Consider the following 15,342-nt stretch of genomic DNA (forward strand, 5'->3'; position numbering starts at 1 on the left):
TCTGTAGCAAATATAATATAGCAGGATCAGAACTTCCCTGGCAGTCCAGTGGTTAAGACTCCGTGCTTCCACTATAGGGGGCATGGGTTCGATCCCTGGTCACGGAACTAAGATCCCACATGCTGCATGGCACGGCCAAACAATGAAAAAAAAAAAAAAAATATATATATATATATATATATAGCAGTACCACAGGACTCTTGATCCAGTGCTCCATTCACGAAGGCCAGCTTCCTTTTTCACTCTCCAATTCAACAATATCGTCTTGAAGACACATTTCACACTGACCTATTTTTACCCTGTCAAATACTACGCCTGCTATCGGTCACTGGCGGGAAAAATACCATTATTCAGGGCACTTCTTTTGACTTCTTCACTTGATAACTTCTAGGTGCTTCAGAAACTCCAGAAACAAAACAGGAAGGGTAGAAGTTCAATAAATTTGCAAAATTTCCAAATAGTACAAAGGTAGCCAATTAGCCCAAATCAGCACTCAGGACAAGACGTAACCTAATTAAAGTCAACAGTCTACAAAAGGATGTGTTCCCACAGTTTCCCTTCATTATGAATTCTCTACTACAGACGCTTTCAGTTTAACACAGGATACCACCGAGGGGCACTTCTTTTCTGGTATCTTCAGAGTTACTCGAAGCTTCTTAAATTCCTATTTTTAAAGATCCTCAGGGAAATACACCCCAACCCAGATTTCAAGACAGTGGAAATGTTATTGCAGAGTCCGTCGTAGACTATGTATCTGTGGCATCCCAACACTGCACAAAATCAGTTTCAAATTTGGCGGTTTTGTTTTGTTTTGTTTTTAATGGCAAGTCGGATTGTTCGAGGGCAAACTGCTGAGAGTCTTCTGCTACACAACGTCACCTTCTGTAGAGAACACCTCGCGGAGTGGCAGACAGCTGCCCGGTGCCCCGTGCCTCAATTTTCTGGCAAGGAACCTTCGGTAAGAATGAGCCCAGGAGCTTTTAAAAATAGCTGTCGCCACAGTCGAAATAGCTAGAGCTTTTATATGCTTGAAAAAAGAACAGCGCATGTCACCATGAGACAAAGCCAACTCTTTATTAAGTGTGCTAATGGGGAACTCGAGTTATGGATCATTTTACGAGAGGTTGCCTGCCAAAAGCACTTTGTTCATTTTGAAATGTGTTCTTCCACTTACAGTTAAATATGGATGGCTGAGAGGGTGGGAATTCAGAGCCCCCCCCCCCCCCCCGCGCCCGAAAGCACAGTCCTGTCTCCAGAGGAGTCAGAAAGCTGTTTGGCTCACCTCCCTCTGCACTCAGCTCCCTACCCCCTGAACAACTGCCCTCTCCACTCTGAGAATTAATAGCATCCCTTCCCAAATGAACATTAGGTGACGACCAAATGAGAATCATGCCCTCTTTATAAGCTTGCCTTCTTTCTTTCCACAACTTTCGAGATGGAAAAAATTGAGTTTACACGCATTTACTTCCTGTTCTAATTAAGCTTTTACTACTGAAATAATGAGAATATTAGCCCCAAATAGACTTAACTAGAGTAGACGATAATGTCCACAAGATCTCAAAAGTAAGATTTCCAGGGTATGCTGTAAGCATGACACTTGGTGGCATAGATAAATAGAAATAGTAATTCTCTTTGGTATCCTCACAGGTCTTAGAACAATGCAAACCTTGGGGCAGCTGAGTAATGCATGAAGGAAAGTAAATAAAGCCAGCAGATTAAAACAAGGAGGAAACAAGTACCAAAAAATATGTATCATTAAACAATGGGAAGATAGTCTTCAGTATATAAATGGTGAGGATTCGGGAAATTATGTCATCAGCATATGAAGAATATAATGATTGACTTTTTCGAAAATCCCTAACTATTAAATTAAGCGCTGGATTTTAAGAGTGGAAACAGCTAGGAAGAAGGTTTAAAACCAAGAGAAGTGGAATGGATGTGTCCATTAGACTGTGGTTCTTTTAATGGCCGGTATAGATTGTCTCTGTCTTAAACCCAACCATCGGGAGCCACTACCCAGCCTGCATATTAATGAGGAACATGAATGCCTCACTAAAATGTTCAGCTACAGTGTCTCCATAAAAAAATCAATACTCTCCCACACCTCATGAATACAGACTAGAGCCTGCTCCCAGAAGCGTATGCTGACGTTAACTATCATGAAAAGGGGGGAACGTACCCACCTCTCTGTTCCCTCTCCCCTGCTATACTTCCTTGCACACCCAAACTCAGGTTGTCACTCTTTCCCATTATTTTTAATGGATCCTGATTCAAAGCGTGTGTGGGTTCTGCAATTACCGCTTGGCTGAGCTGTACGATATTCTCTCTGATGTCTTAGAGACGCTGAATCCAAAAGGCATCCCAAGGACAAGTGCCCTCGCTTCACTGCACCGCACCTACCCCGTCTTTGCAGGAATCCATCTCTTCCTCTTTGCCTCTCTTAACTCGGTGCATTTTCACGGTGCTTTTCTCAATAGAATATTTATCAGTTCACCTTTAGGGGTGTACTACTCCCACGGTAGAGCTAAGGATGCTTTGTACATCACTTCATATAAACTGAACTGATCAAAGGAAACAGTTATACTTTGCAATCCCCTTTTCCCCCACTTGTCTCACTCCCCCTCTCTACCCAAACTCACAGACACATGCAAGACTCCAGACTCTATAGAATTCCTCATGCAAAATCCATCCCAAAAGATGCCTTGGCCTTCCTTAGCCAAAGAAGCACCTTATTTCATTTAACTGCAACATTAACAAATAATAATAGTAATAAGACTGGCACTTTTTAAATTACTAGGGAGTGATGTCAATGGTATAGGAAAAAGCTTTAACTGAGGTAAACTTTTGCTGAGTGGTTATTATATTCTTGGCATCGCAGTAGACGCAGGATTCAGGGATGTGGTTTCCACTCCTGGAAATCTTATTGTCTAGAAATAGAGGCCATTCATAAACACATACATAAAATAAAATCAAAGCCAGCATGTTCTTATTTCTGGTAGGAATGAGAAACCAGGAGTGAAAGTGGAGGAAACAAGTTTCATTACTGCAGCTTTTAAATCAACATGGTTTTATTTCTATCATAAAATACTCACTGTACCATGACTTTTTGAGTATTTTTAGAAAAGGAAAAATAAAGCTAAAAATCCACAGGTCTTTTAACATTAAAGAAACTTAGATACTAAATAGACCTGACCCTTTATTTAATAGATGGAGAAATCGAGGTCCAAGGAGCTTTTATTTCTTACCTATGGTCACAAAGGGCATTCCTAGCAAAATCACATCAAGGAGCCAGAGCTCCTAACTCTGTGGCCATGAACTTTCACCTCTGTACTCTTTGACATTCATTCTGAATCTCTGGCCTCCTTCCACTCCTCATTTTGTCAGCTCTCTGCTGCTATCTACAGCTCTATGACCCCGACATTGTGTTTATCTCTGTGAGTAGAACTAAACATATAAGAGCTTGGAGGGAACCCAAATAATAATTTCCTTCAATTCTCCCATTTTATAAAGCAGAAAATTTGAACATAAAGATACCCAAGATTTTCCTAAAGGCATAGGGTGAGGGATGGTTACCCCAAGACCAGAAGCCAGGTCTTCTGGGACCCAGTCCAAGTTCTACCTTGCCCCTCCCACTCTGGGCCGTGTCTCCTTCTTGTTTCTACTTGCTCTTGCCTATCCTGGTCATCACTGCCGGGATATTTATCTTTGAATATTCATCTCTGGCCATCCTCTCCCTCCATTCCTACCTTCCAGGGGCCCCAGGAGTATCACAGTGTAACTAAACTGGGCTTTCTCCTCCTGGAGCAATTTATATACTAGATAGAGATAGAGCCAAGGATTAATAGCTTACATTCTCCTCCCTGACTAACCGTACAAAGAAAAATAATCCGTTCCATTTTGTCAACATGGAAAAAGCAGAGAGCATGACTGACTTGACACCAACAAAATGAAGTGTATGATGTTGCAAACTTTCTAAAATGGGTGTGGAAGATTCCTTGTAAAATTACATAGAAACTATGGGAGTGTTTTTGCAAATCTCTCTCTAAGCTCATATAGAAAGAATTGCATCCTTGTTATCATTTCTGTAAATATCCAAGCCAACTCTCAAAATATTTTTTGGTTCATTCGAGCATAAGAGACCTAAGGATTCACTGCTTTGGTCCAACCGCATCCTTCATGTCTACCCCTTCCTGCCTCATCCCTTACTCTGATCATCATCCTTACCTCACCCACAGCATAGGTGGACAGAAGGTTTTATTCTCTCTGCTATTCTGCACACATTGCTGAACCCCACTGAGGCAGAAAAGAATAAGTGGGTCAAATTGCTTTGTGTTGCCTACATAAATCGAGCCTTTGTCAGGCAAACAAGAGGCTCCCAGGGAAAAAGCACAGAAGGTTGATGTAGGTGAGAAAAAGTGCAGTGCAAACAGACCTAGAAATAAACAAAAGAGATTTAGAAGAAACAGGAAAGATAGCAAAAGCAAAAATGATGCTGAAGGGCTTGTGTCGTCATGTCAACAGAAAAGACAGAGAAGGATAATAGATAGGGGAGTAATGAACAAGGAAGGTGATGAGTCAGTCGGTGAGGTTTTTAGTGAATATCTGAGTTCAAGAGAAGGGGACACCCTTTCTGTTCCTGAGATCGGATTCTAAGAGTAAGGTCGGTGGATTTAGAATTCCAAGGAGGGAATTCGGGGAAGTTAGGAGAAGGCTTGGGTTCTAGTCCTGGCTCTCTTGGGACCGCCTTCTGTGTCCCTAGGCAACTCATACTCATTCCCAGAACGTTATGTTATTTCTTCTTTAAAAGAAGAACTAGACTAGATATCCAAGAACCCTTATCCTCCTAAAATTCAATGAATTAATGAGTCTCTAATAGTTTGTAAAATACGTACCCTTTCTAATGTCAGCATTGGACAGAAGGAAGCATGATGACATGGGAAGAACACAGGCTGGGTGGTCAAGACCAGTTCATGTCTTCACTGTGCACCTTGTTTATCACCTTTGTGACCCTGGACAATTTGTTTCATCTTGCTGAGCCTTAGTTTCCTTTTCTGCAAAATAAAGAGAATATCATATGCCTCAGAAGGTTGTTTGATACCAAACCTAGATATCAAATCTTCAAAAATTTTAAGTTGCCATTCCTTGCCTTTTAGGGGAAGCACACACCTAATGCTGTAACCCAACCCATGGTACAAGAGTGGCCTGCTGGTAAACTGACCCTCAGTAAGGCAGATTATATTCATAAAAGGTTAACACAGAATGGGGAAGTTCCCTGTCAAAATTCTCCAGACAAGTGTTGAGGCTTTTGCTCTGATTCTGTAAACCTAGATTTAAAGTGTTGAAAACTGGGGACTTCCCTGGCATTCCAGTGGTTAAGACTTCGCTTTCCAATGCAGGGGGTGTGGGTTCGATCCTTGGTCGGGGAGCTGTGATCCCACATGCCTCGTGGCCAAAAAAACCAAAACATAAAACAGAAGCAATATTGTAACAAATTCAATAAAGAAAGACTTTAAAAAAAATAAAGTGCTGAGAAACTAAGTTTGTTTTATTCCATATAACATTGGCTGCACGCATGTGTGTGAGTGGGAGTGGGAGGGTGGGTGTGTGAGTTGCTCTAGGCAGATCCCCCAAGTTGTGATGCATTCTTGGCCCCCAAAATTACTGTTCGAAACATTTTTTATTGAATTTTCATGTCCTATTAACTCAGTAATGTAGTTTGTAAGCCTTTGACTTTGGCTGAGTTTGGGAGCATTTATGACCCTATCATATATGACATAAACATCAATCTGCTTTCTATTTCTTTGCAAATGCAATTATTTCTAATTACATAAAAGCATCATTGATCAAGTAAGCCTAAAAACCAATACAGAAGAGTTTAGTCTCTTAAATAAGCTTGTAGACTTCAAGGAATAATTGAATGTTGTAGCATTTAATACAAGGAAATATCTTTGTTGTTGATAACTGGCCCAAACTTAAAGGAAAATGTCTGAACTCCGTCATGTTACATATTGATTGGTTCAAATTGGAAATATTTGGATTCTATTTTCATTTCCTTTTCCTCTCTCTCTGCAGGCTTGGAAATGGGTTTTAGGCCCTGTGGTCTTGTATGCGTGTGAAAGAATACTTAGGTTCTGGCGATTTCAACAAGAAGTTGTCATTACCAAGGTATGCATGCAGGTTTATGTCTGGATAAAAACCTGAGTGTAGATGAAAATTTTTTATTAGCCCAAGTTTTTAATTTGCCATTTTTATTGCAGAACCATCCGTAATTTAGAGGCTCATTTTCTGTTCTAATAATTTCTTGTATCCTGTGCATCTTTTAGTGAGACTAATTTTACTGAAGACAGGGAGCAGGGCTCTGACTGGTACACAGAATTCTGATAAGGGTTATGGTACAGCCCTGGAATCATCTGTATTTCTCTTTATTTCGGTGTGTCTCTAGGGGGAAAACGCAGGAGGGCTGAGTACGCTTTACATGGGTCATAGTGACTTAGAGTATAATCACTTCCTCCACAGTATAAAAATACGAACGTTGCAAACACGCAAATAATGTTCACATATTTTCAAATATACACACTCTCACTTGGAACCACTCAACAGAAGATGCGGGAACAGTCACCCTCAGGTTCAAAGGGAGAAAGGGCACTGGGGGTGTTCAAAATGGAGAGGAAGGGCCCTGCCCTAAGGAATGAAGGCACGGTGGTAATATTTTCCAATCTTGCCCTCCCTCCTCACCGCTCTCCAATTTTTACCTCGTGCTGGAGGAAGACCTCAGCAGATAGATCAAGAATACATGCCTAGGAGGACTTCCCTGACGGTCCAGTGGTTAAGACTCCATGCTTCCACTGCAGGGGTTCAATCCCTGGTTGGGGACCAGGATCAGGCATGCTGTGCAGTGCAGCCAAAAAATTTTTTAAAAAAGAAGAAATGCCAAGGAGACCGAAAGCCTACCCCAGACTCTCCCCCTAGTTGTTTCAATCTCTTAAAAGAAACTCTCTGCTAACCAAACCCATGCAGCTTTGCGAATACAATGTTAACGAATACTCTGTCTCTTTAACTGTCTTCATGAAAGCAGATGCACAGAAATTGCTTCATATTTCTGTTTTAAACTGCTTCCCTGTTGCTGTTTTTAAGTTAAGCACCAAAGGATATCAAGCTGTATCAAGAGCCAGACAGTAAAACTTCTGGAAATCTACTCGAGCTGTTACTAGGGAGACCATTTAACAGCAGAATCAGAACGAGTATCAGTAGGGAGAGGAGACACTAATGATTAAAATGCTGTGAAATTCTCTTCTGAATGGAAAAATACTGTCACAGTATCTAGACACTAGATTCTGCCCCCTTATACCTCCTGCCACAAAAGAAGACCTGGGGGCCTGGAAACAAGAGGGAAGTCTAAGAAGGGAAATTAGTTCATTGTCTCTGATAAGTAGCAAGTTATAGAGCTCTTTAAAAAGCAATAGCCTTTGCATCACGCTTTCTTACATCTAAGACTCAGAGCCTAGGTAGGAGATTGGACGAGACTTCGCTAAAACCAAACCAAATGAATGAAACATTTCAGAGTACGAAGGCTGTTTTTTACTCAGAATGGAGAAATACCAGGGTTAGTTCACAAAGAAGCAGGAAAAGATGCACATCATTGAAAATAGTAACAAACTGGACCTATATTTTAAAACACGGAGTTGATTCTGTGGCTATTTTGATAACTTTAAGCATGATTAAGTGCTGTGGATGATATGCTAGTTTATATTCTCTTGGGCCTGAAATTAACTGCGCTATCGAAATAGTGGCCACTTGGGACAAACAGTCACGTGCTGGACACCTCTTTGCCCCTGGATGCAGCTACCCAAATTTCCTACCTAGCACGCTGAAGGAGGTCAATGCCGTTCGTGCTGGAGTTGCCATCACTTTCATGTCCGGGTTGGAACGATTCTTGAAAACTCATAATGCATGGTCTACGTCAATCCTACCTCAGAAAAGTTGATATAAAAATTTTAAAACCTTTGATGGAATGAAGGCCATTGTCTTCGTATTTAACCTGAGTGAAAGAACCAGCACCTCTCTTGCTGTGATTTAGGTGGTAAGCCATCCATCTGGAGTGCTGGAACTTCACATGAAAAAGCGTGACTTTAAAATGGCACCGGGGCAGTACGTCTTGATCCAGTGCCCGTCCATATCCTCGCTAGAGTGGCACCCCTTCACCCTCACCTCCGCTCCCCAGGAGGACTTCTTCAGTGTGCACATCCGGGCAGCAGGAGACTGGACAGAAGCTTTATGCAAGGCCTTTGGGGCAGACGGACAGGCCCTGAAGGAGCCCTGGAGCCTGCCAAGGTGGGAGGCCATTTCTTTTTTATGTGTAAGTTAGAATATTATAAAAAATAAGGTCCTTTAGTGCATCAACATGCTAACAACTTCTGCAATATCTTATTCTGTATGGTAAATTTGAATCCATTTATGTAATTTGAGACTCTCTATTAAAAAAATATAACTCAGCAGATTTCCATTTGGAGCAAGTACATTTCTTTAAAAAACAAATGTTCAAGACAGGTGATGATCCAGGGAGAGGAAACATTTTGCTTTCCCAGGTCCAAAACATCACTTTGGCAAATTATAAGCAGCTTGTGATGAGTAAGGCAGCCCGGTGAACTTTTTGCTGTCACGGTCCGAGGTTTTTCAATTGTATTTGTAAAGTTTGGTCTTCGTAAAAAGGATGCTTTACAGTCCAAATTAACCTGGCAGCCTCCATACACTGGAGAAAGAGCTAAACGATTAGACTAAAGCTCAGAAAATGACAAAATAATCTGAGAATCAAGAAAGTTAGTGGTGGTGTACATTGTCAGTCCCACATGTGTGATTGCAAAAAGTATTAATTAACCTCCACTGTGTGCCAGAAGTACAAAGATGGCAAAACATTGCCTCCATTCTCTAGGATTTCTGAAATCAACACTGGTGTGTAAACAAATGATTTAATTTTGCTACAAGGACGATGGGTAGACCTGAGAAAGTGGAATAACACTGATACCATACGTAGTTTCCTGGAGTTGTCGTAACAAAGTACCATGAACCAAGGGCCTTAAAACAACAGAAGTGTATTCTCTCACAGTTCTGGAGACTGCAGGTCTGAAATCTCGGTGTCAGCAGGGCCATGCTCCCTCTGAAAACTGTAGGAAGGATTCTTCCTTAGCTCCTCCCAGCTCCTGGTGGTTTGCCAGCCATCCTCGGCGTTCCGAGGCTGCGGCTGTGACAGTCCAGTCTCTGCATCTGTCATTACATGTTGTCCTCCCCTCTTGTGTCTGTGTCTCTGTGTTTCTGTGGTCCCTTCTTGCAAAGACACCAGTCACACTGGATTAAGGGCCCATCTTCCTGGATGACCTCATCTTAACTTGATTACATCTGCAACAATCCTATTTCCAAATAAGGTCACATCGGAAGATAGGATTTCAGCATATCAACTGGACTAAACAATTGAATCCAAAACAACATCCTATTCAGAAAAGCGTGGGCATGCGACAGAAGTCCCAGTGTCCTTGGCTCCTTTTAGTAAACAATGGCTTAGAATTGATTCCCACTCTTGCTGCAGGATTACACAATAAGGACCCAGAAAAACAGGGACACACACACAAAAATGTTGAGAAAAACTTTGTGAAGGAATTGGATATTTCAAAAGAAGCGTCAAGACATCCCCTCTTCTGCCATCCTTGGAGGGTATCAGGAACTGCCAAGCAGGTGACCACAGCTACAAGACTTCAGGTGGTGAACCCAGTAAGGACACACTTAGAATGGAACTTCCTAAGGGCAAGAGGTTGTCCTCCTCTATACGTCCCATGCCTAGAACAGTGTCTGACACGTAGTGGATACAGAGTAAATATTTGATGAGGAATGAATACCTGGACCCAAGATGGACGCTTCAACTCATTTAATTTAACAAATATTTACCGGTGGTAAACTAGGCACCAGAATAAATTTAAGGCACAGAATCTACTCAGCTTATTGTCCCTCCTCTGTCTTCCCATGGGACACTGAACTGTGACTATGTAGCACTGGGCTTGCTTGTGTTGAGTGGGTGGGAAGAGCCACAGTCTTCATTTCAAACACTGGTACTAAAGAGCAGTGTGATGATAAACCAAGTACAAGCATCATCTATTCAGACGAGAGCCCCAAGTCACAAGACAACATCTGACTATTCCATTAAGACCTTATCCTTTTTATCATGGAAAGGAAGCCATGTAACAGAATTCTGAGGTTCAGAGTGTAGTGTGAATGCTTAAAATCAGGAATGAAAGTAAACACACATACGCACACACACATGCATGCACACACACAGGTCCCAGCCCTCCCTTGGCATTGCCAAGGTGGATACCTTCAACCTATTTGCTAGCCTGGTTTCTGCTCTGAGTGTATACAGTTGTCCGGCCTGTCGACCAGCCTTCCTCTTCACAAACCAGCTCTCATTTCAGCCAGTCCCCCAACAAGAGCTCGGGAAGTGTTTCTCCGTAGTCGGTATGCTTTCTTTCTTTTTGTTTTATTGAAGTAGAGTTGATTTACAATGTTGTGTTAGTTTCAGGTGTACAGCAAAGTGATTCCATTTTACATATATACATATATCTATTTCTTTTAGATTCTTTCCCCTTAGAGATTATTACAAAATACTGTGTATAGTTCCCTGTGCTATACAGTAGGTCCTTGTTGGTTATCTATTTTATATACAGTAGTGTGTACATGTCAATCCCAACCTCCTAATTTATCCCTCCCCCACTTTCCCCTTTGGTAACCATATGTATGTTTTCTATGCCTGTGGGTCTATTTGTGTTTTGTATATAAGTTCATTTGTATCTTTTTCTTAGGGTTCCACATAATATCGTATGATACTTAGCATGCTTTTATCTCCAGAGTGCATCTTCAGCGCAAGGCCTGACATGATCTGGCCCCCAGACCTCCCTGGGCACCCCTGCTGCACCACCTGCTCCCTCGGTCACTCAGCCACTCTTCCAGCCTCTTGCTTCCCTCCCACACCAAGCACACTCGCCTCAGGGCCTTTGCCGCTGCAGCTCCCTCTCCCTGGCACACTCTTCCCCCGGTCTCTGCTTGGCCGCCCCCTCACTGCCCCCAGGTCTCTGCTCTAATGTCTCCTAATGAGGCCTTCCCTTCCCGTTTCCTGTGATCCAGCAACCCCGACAGACACTCCACACTCGTCGTGGTCACTGTGCCCCGCGCCTTACTTTCTTCCTCTCCACCTGACACACTAAATACCTGGTTGTTTATTTGTTTACCATTTATCTCCCCACACGAGAATGGGGACTTTATCTCTTTGATTCACTTTGTTGTCCCCAGTGACCAGAACAGGCCCTAACTCTCAGCTGGCACTCAATAAATATTTACCAGGTGAATAAAAATGAGTCGTTGTACACAGTGCAGCTTCCCTTCATTTGTTAACTTCGTTTGACCTCTGCCTCTATATATGTGTAGGCATAAGAAACCCCCCAAAACCTAGAATTTGTTTAAATCTTCAGCACATGACAAATCAGAATCTTATTGAACTTCCTTCAATGATTTTACCTCTCAACATTGTTTTAATTTTGGATTAAATGGAACAGTTTAGGGAGAGTACCATAATTTTTCACTGCTTTGCACCCAGAAAGGATTTAATCCAGTCCCAGGAACCTGTGAGACAAGCAGTGACTGAGGACCCCAAGAGGACATGCAAAGCTTAGTGAAGAGCAGGGAAGCTCTTCCTCTGAACTCAGGGAAAAGGACAATGAAGCTCTTTTAAAAGACTTCGCATTAACAGATACACACTACTGTATATAAAAGAGACAAACAACAAGGACCCACTGTATAGCACAGGGAACAGTATTCAATACCTTACAATAACCTATAATGGAAAAGAATCTGAAAAAGAATAGATATATATGTATGTATCACTGAATCACTTTGCTGTACACCTGAAACAATGTAAATCAACTATACTTCAATAAAAATAAATAAATAAAATAAAAGACCTCACCTTCTGAAGTAAAATGGAGGAATTTCTCAGAGTCTGTGTTAGCGTTTTTAGCGATTTAATCTACTGCCCAGAGCCAAGGGTTCCAGCGTCTGACAGCCTGGGTTCAAAGCCCAATTTTGCATGGGATCTTGGAGGATGTATGTAACATCTGCCTCAGTTTCCTCATCTGTAAAATGAAGATGACAATAATAGTACATAGGTTCTGTTTAGGATTAAATATGACAGTCCATATGAAGCCCTTAGCATAATGCATAGTAAAAACAAAAAAGTTAGCTACTATTGTCATTGGCAAAATAAGAAAGGTCATCTACCACAGAGTCGACAGTGAAAGTGCTGTGACACAGGAGGGACAACGTGGATGAATAAAGTTCATGGGTTCAGAGAGACAAGACGGGAGGTTGATGAGGTGGTGGGTGGTGCTGCTGACAGGAGCAGCAAGGGCCAGGTGATGTGGCTGCTGGAAAGGGGACTCCCTTCTAAGCTGCTTTATTAGAAACTGTATCCACATCAGACAGGAAGTAACTGAGTGAACTTGACAAATGAGAATTTGTGCAAAGGAAGCCAATTCAACATTGTGAGAGATGGAGATATTTTGGTCCAAAAAAGAACAATTGGGGTGTCATGATAGCTAGATCAACTAGTTTAAGGGTTGAGAGGCAGGAAAGGGAAAACACCTGGTTTGTTTCTCAGGCAGGCAAAAGGCATGAGTTGACAGAAGACAGATCCCAGTGAGACATGAGGAAAACCTGTCTAATACTTAGCCCTCCCTGCCCCTCTATGGAACAAGGGGCCCTACAATTTCACGTGGGAAAGTGATTAGTGATCAGGGATGTGAAAGGAGGGAATCTCTGTATGAACCAGGAGGTAGGACTCAATATTTCCTCCTGCTGCTTCCAGCTTAGGTTCTCAATTTTAATTATGTAGAAATTTGTTTATTATGCACTTCTATGAATTATATGACACAATTCTTCTTTGGGTTTAATTGTTACAGTTTAAAATCAGTGTCAAATAAATCCCAAATACAACTAATTATAAAAACAATTAACAATAAGACACTTTAATCGTGGACCGTTTCATATTTATTCTCTTTCTCTCAATTCCCCTTATCTAATTATTTATAAAAGAATCTACCGTGGGCTGAGATACTAACCCTTTCTGATTAGTGACCTTTTATTTTTATTCTTCTATTTCCATATATCAATATGTAATAAAGCCTTATTAATTAAGATAACTTGAGGAGAGTTAATTTGAATTGTTAGGAGGTCTGGCATATGGAATATTTTTAAATAAACCCAATTGAACTTTCATGAACACATAGTAAGCCCAAAAGGGGCAACCTCGGGTGCCTTCAACAGACACTCCTTAGGGAATGGTTATGAATAACTTAGAAGCTTCTTAATTAGCATATCTTTGTTCCTATGTAAATGTGTGCTTTTGGAATAGTTGAGGTTATTTAATACATTCCGTTGACTGAAATATTTTAAACATTCCCTTTACAATTTATTCAATAAATTGTTATTGAACAGCTCCATGTAAGGTGCTGGGATACAGTGATGGGCAAAGACAGACATGGTCCCTACCTCTGCAGACCTGAGAGTCTAGTGACCAAACAGACACAAATTAAGTCATGCACACACACACACACACACCACCCAAAACAACTATAAAATTACAACTGTGATAAGGACTAGAGAGGAGAGATGCATGGTGTTATAAATTATCTAAGAGGGGATTTAACCTAGTCTAAGAAATCCATGAAGACTTCCCCAGAGAAATGATAATTGGGATGAGACCTAATGGAAGGGTAACTATGAACCAAATAGGAGGATAGGAGAGAACTTGGGGCAGAGCATTCCAAGTGACTAGTTGGATAATCATGTGCAAAGGCCCCTTAGCCAAAGAGGGTCCTGCGTACGTTAAGAAACAAAAGAAAAGCCAGTGTGGAGAACTGGCCATGAGAGATGGAGCAGAATCCGGGGTCAGTCCATTTAGGACCAAGTTAAAGACAGTTGCACTTATTCAATGAATATGCATTATCCTTATAAAGAAAAATTTGCTAAGCAAAGACGAAACATCAGTGCAACCCCTGGCCTAATTATCACAGATTTTTGAGTTCACATAATCTAAAATAATGAGTTTTAGAAATTCCACACAACTGACAAATTATTCCAAAATTATGTTTATTCCAAATGAATGGCTTCCATTAGACTAAAATTATATAAACATACGAAGAGGTGGGAATGGGGAGAATCATATTAGCAAAAGGACAGATAAGCCTTCTAAGCCACCTTGATGATTCTGTTTTTTCCCTCTGAGGGCAGATGGGGAAAAAAAGGAAAAGAAAAGGCATCTTCTACCAATCCTCATGATGCTTGAAGGCAAAACAAACTCTTAAGAACTGTAAAAAAGAGCTGTGCCATAAGGCCGGCCACCACAGCCCTACACTATGTGTGTCCAAATAGGGCATTCTCAAGCACAGAGCCAACTTCCCTGCACACATTTGCTAACACATTCTATACAAAGCACTCGTTTAGGATGGCTTTGTTTTCAAGAGCGGAGTGTTCTGAATGTCAAACGGCACACTTTGTGATTGCAGGCTGGCGGTGGACGGGCCGTTCGGAGCTGCACTGACAGATGTGTTTCACTATCCAGTGAGCATGTGCATTGCCACGGGAATAGGGGTCACTCCCTTTGCCGCTCTTCTGAAATCTATCTGGTACCAATGCTGTGAGTCACAAACCCAGTGGAAGCTGAGCAAGGTATGGAAAATATCATCAGCTTACCCTTCCATGAATTCAAAGGTTCAACATCCTTCCATCTATCATCTGCCGATTCCTGGGGAGGGTTTTAATTAACTATGAGGGATAAACTCAAGGATCCTTAACTATACTTATGTTCTTAAAAATCTCCATTCAGTATTACATTTATGAGAAGGGTTATGTCTAATCTTGTTAAAGATGACAAGACATAAATTTTATTGCTTCGTTGCCATTACAGGACATGTAATTGCTCATGTCAGTAAAATATGGACAGGCTGCAAATGGCTATGTGACTGCGCTGCAGTGAGTACTATTAACAGGCAGCCTTAGACTCGAGCTTGATACTGTGGTTGCAAGTGTACTATTCAATATCTTCATCTCATGGACTCGGGGTCTTAACTGAGAAGCAAAAATGCCACAGTTGGGATTCATTTGTCTGCTTGCCTGGTGTTGCCATCCAGCTCCAAATCTCCTTTTTGTCATTTCTTGTATGTTCTCTGACTAGCTGCCTCCATGGTTCCCTTGCTCCCTTTGTGTATCCCATGTTTTAACCCTTTTAGGATCAGCAGCAGACACTAG

The 15,342-nt window shown here is 41.5% G+C and overlaps 1 protein-coding gene across 1 annotated transcript in view; it reads left to right on the forward strand.

Moving 5' to 3' along the window:
• Positions 1 to 15,342, forward strand: part of NOX3 (NADPH oxidase 3) — a gene marked incomplete at its 3' end in the record, with an annotated part of 57,805 nt that overhangs the window by 15,843 nt on the left and 26,620 nt on the right. Inside the window, exons 7-10 of the mRNA XM_082855477.1 lie at positions 829 to 958; positions 6,073 to 6,165; positions 8,078 to 8,331; positions 14,601 to 14,763. Of these exons, the coding sequence (XP_082711603.1) occupies positions 829 to 958; positions 6,073 to 6,165; positions 8,078 to 8,331; positions 14,601 to 14,763 (640 nt within the window). The remainder of the gene's footprint in view (positions 1 to 828; positions 959 to 6,072; positions 6,166 to 8,077; positions 8,332 to 14,600; positions 14,764 to 15,342) is intronic.

This window comes from Leucopleurus acutus (assembly GCF_964270905.1).
Source record: "Leucopleurus acutus genome assembly, chromosome: 15".
In the NCBI taxonomy this organism is placed as follows: domain Eukaryota; kingdom Metazoa; phylum Chordata; class Mammalia; order Artiodactyla; family Delphinidae; genus Leucopleurus; species Leucopleurus acutus.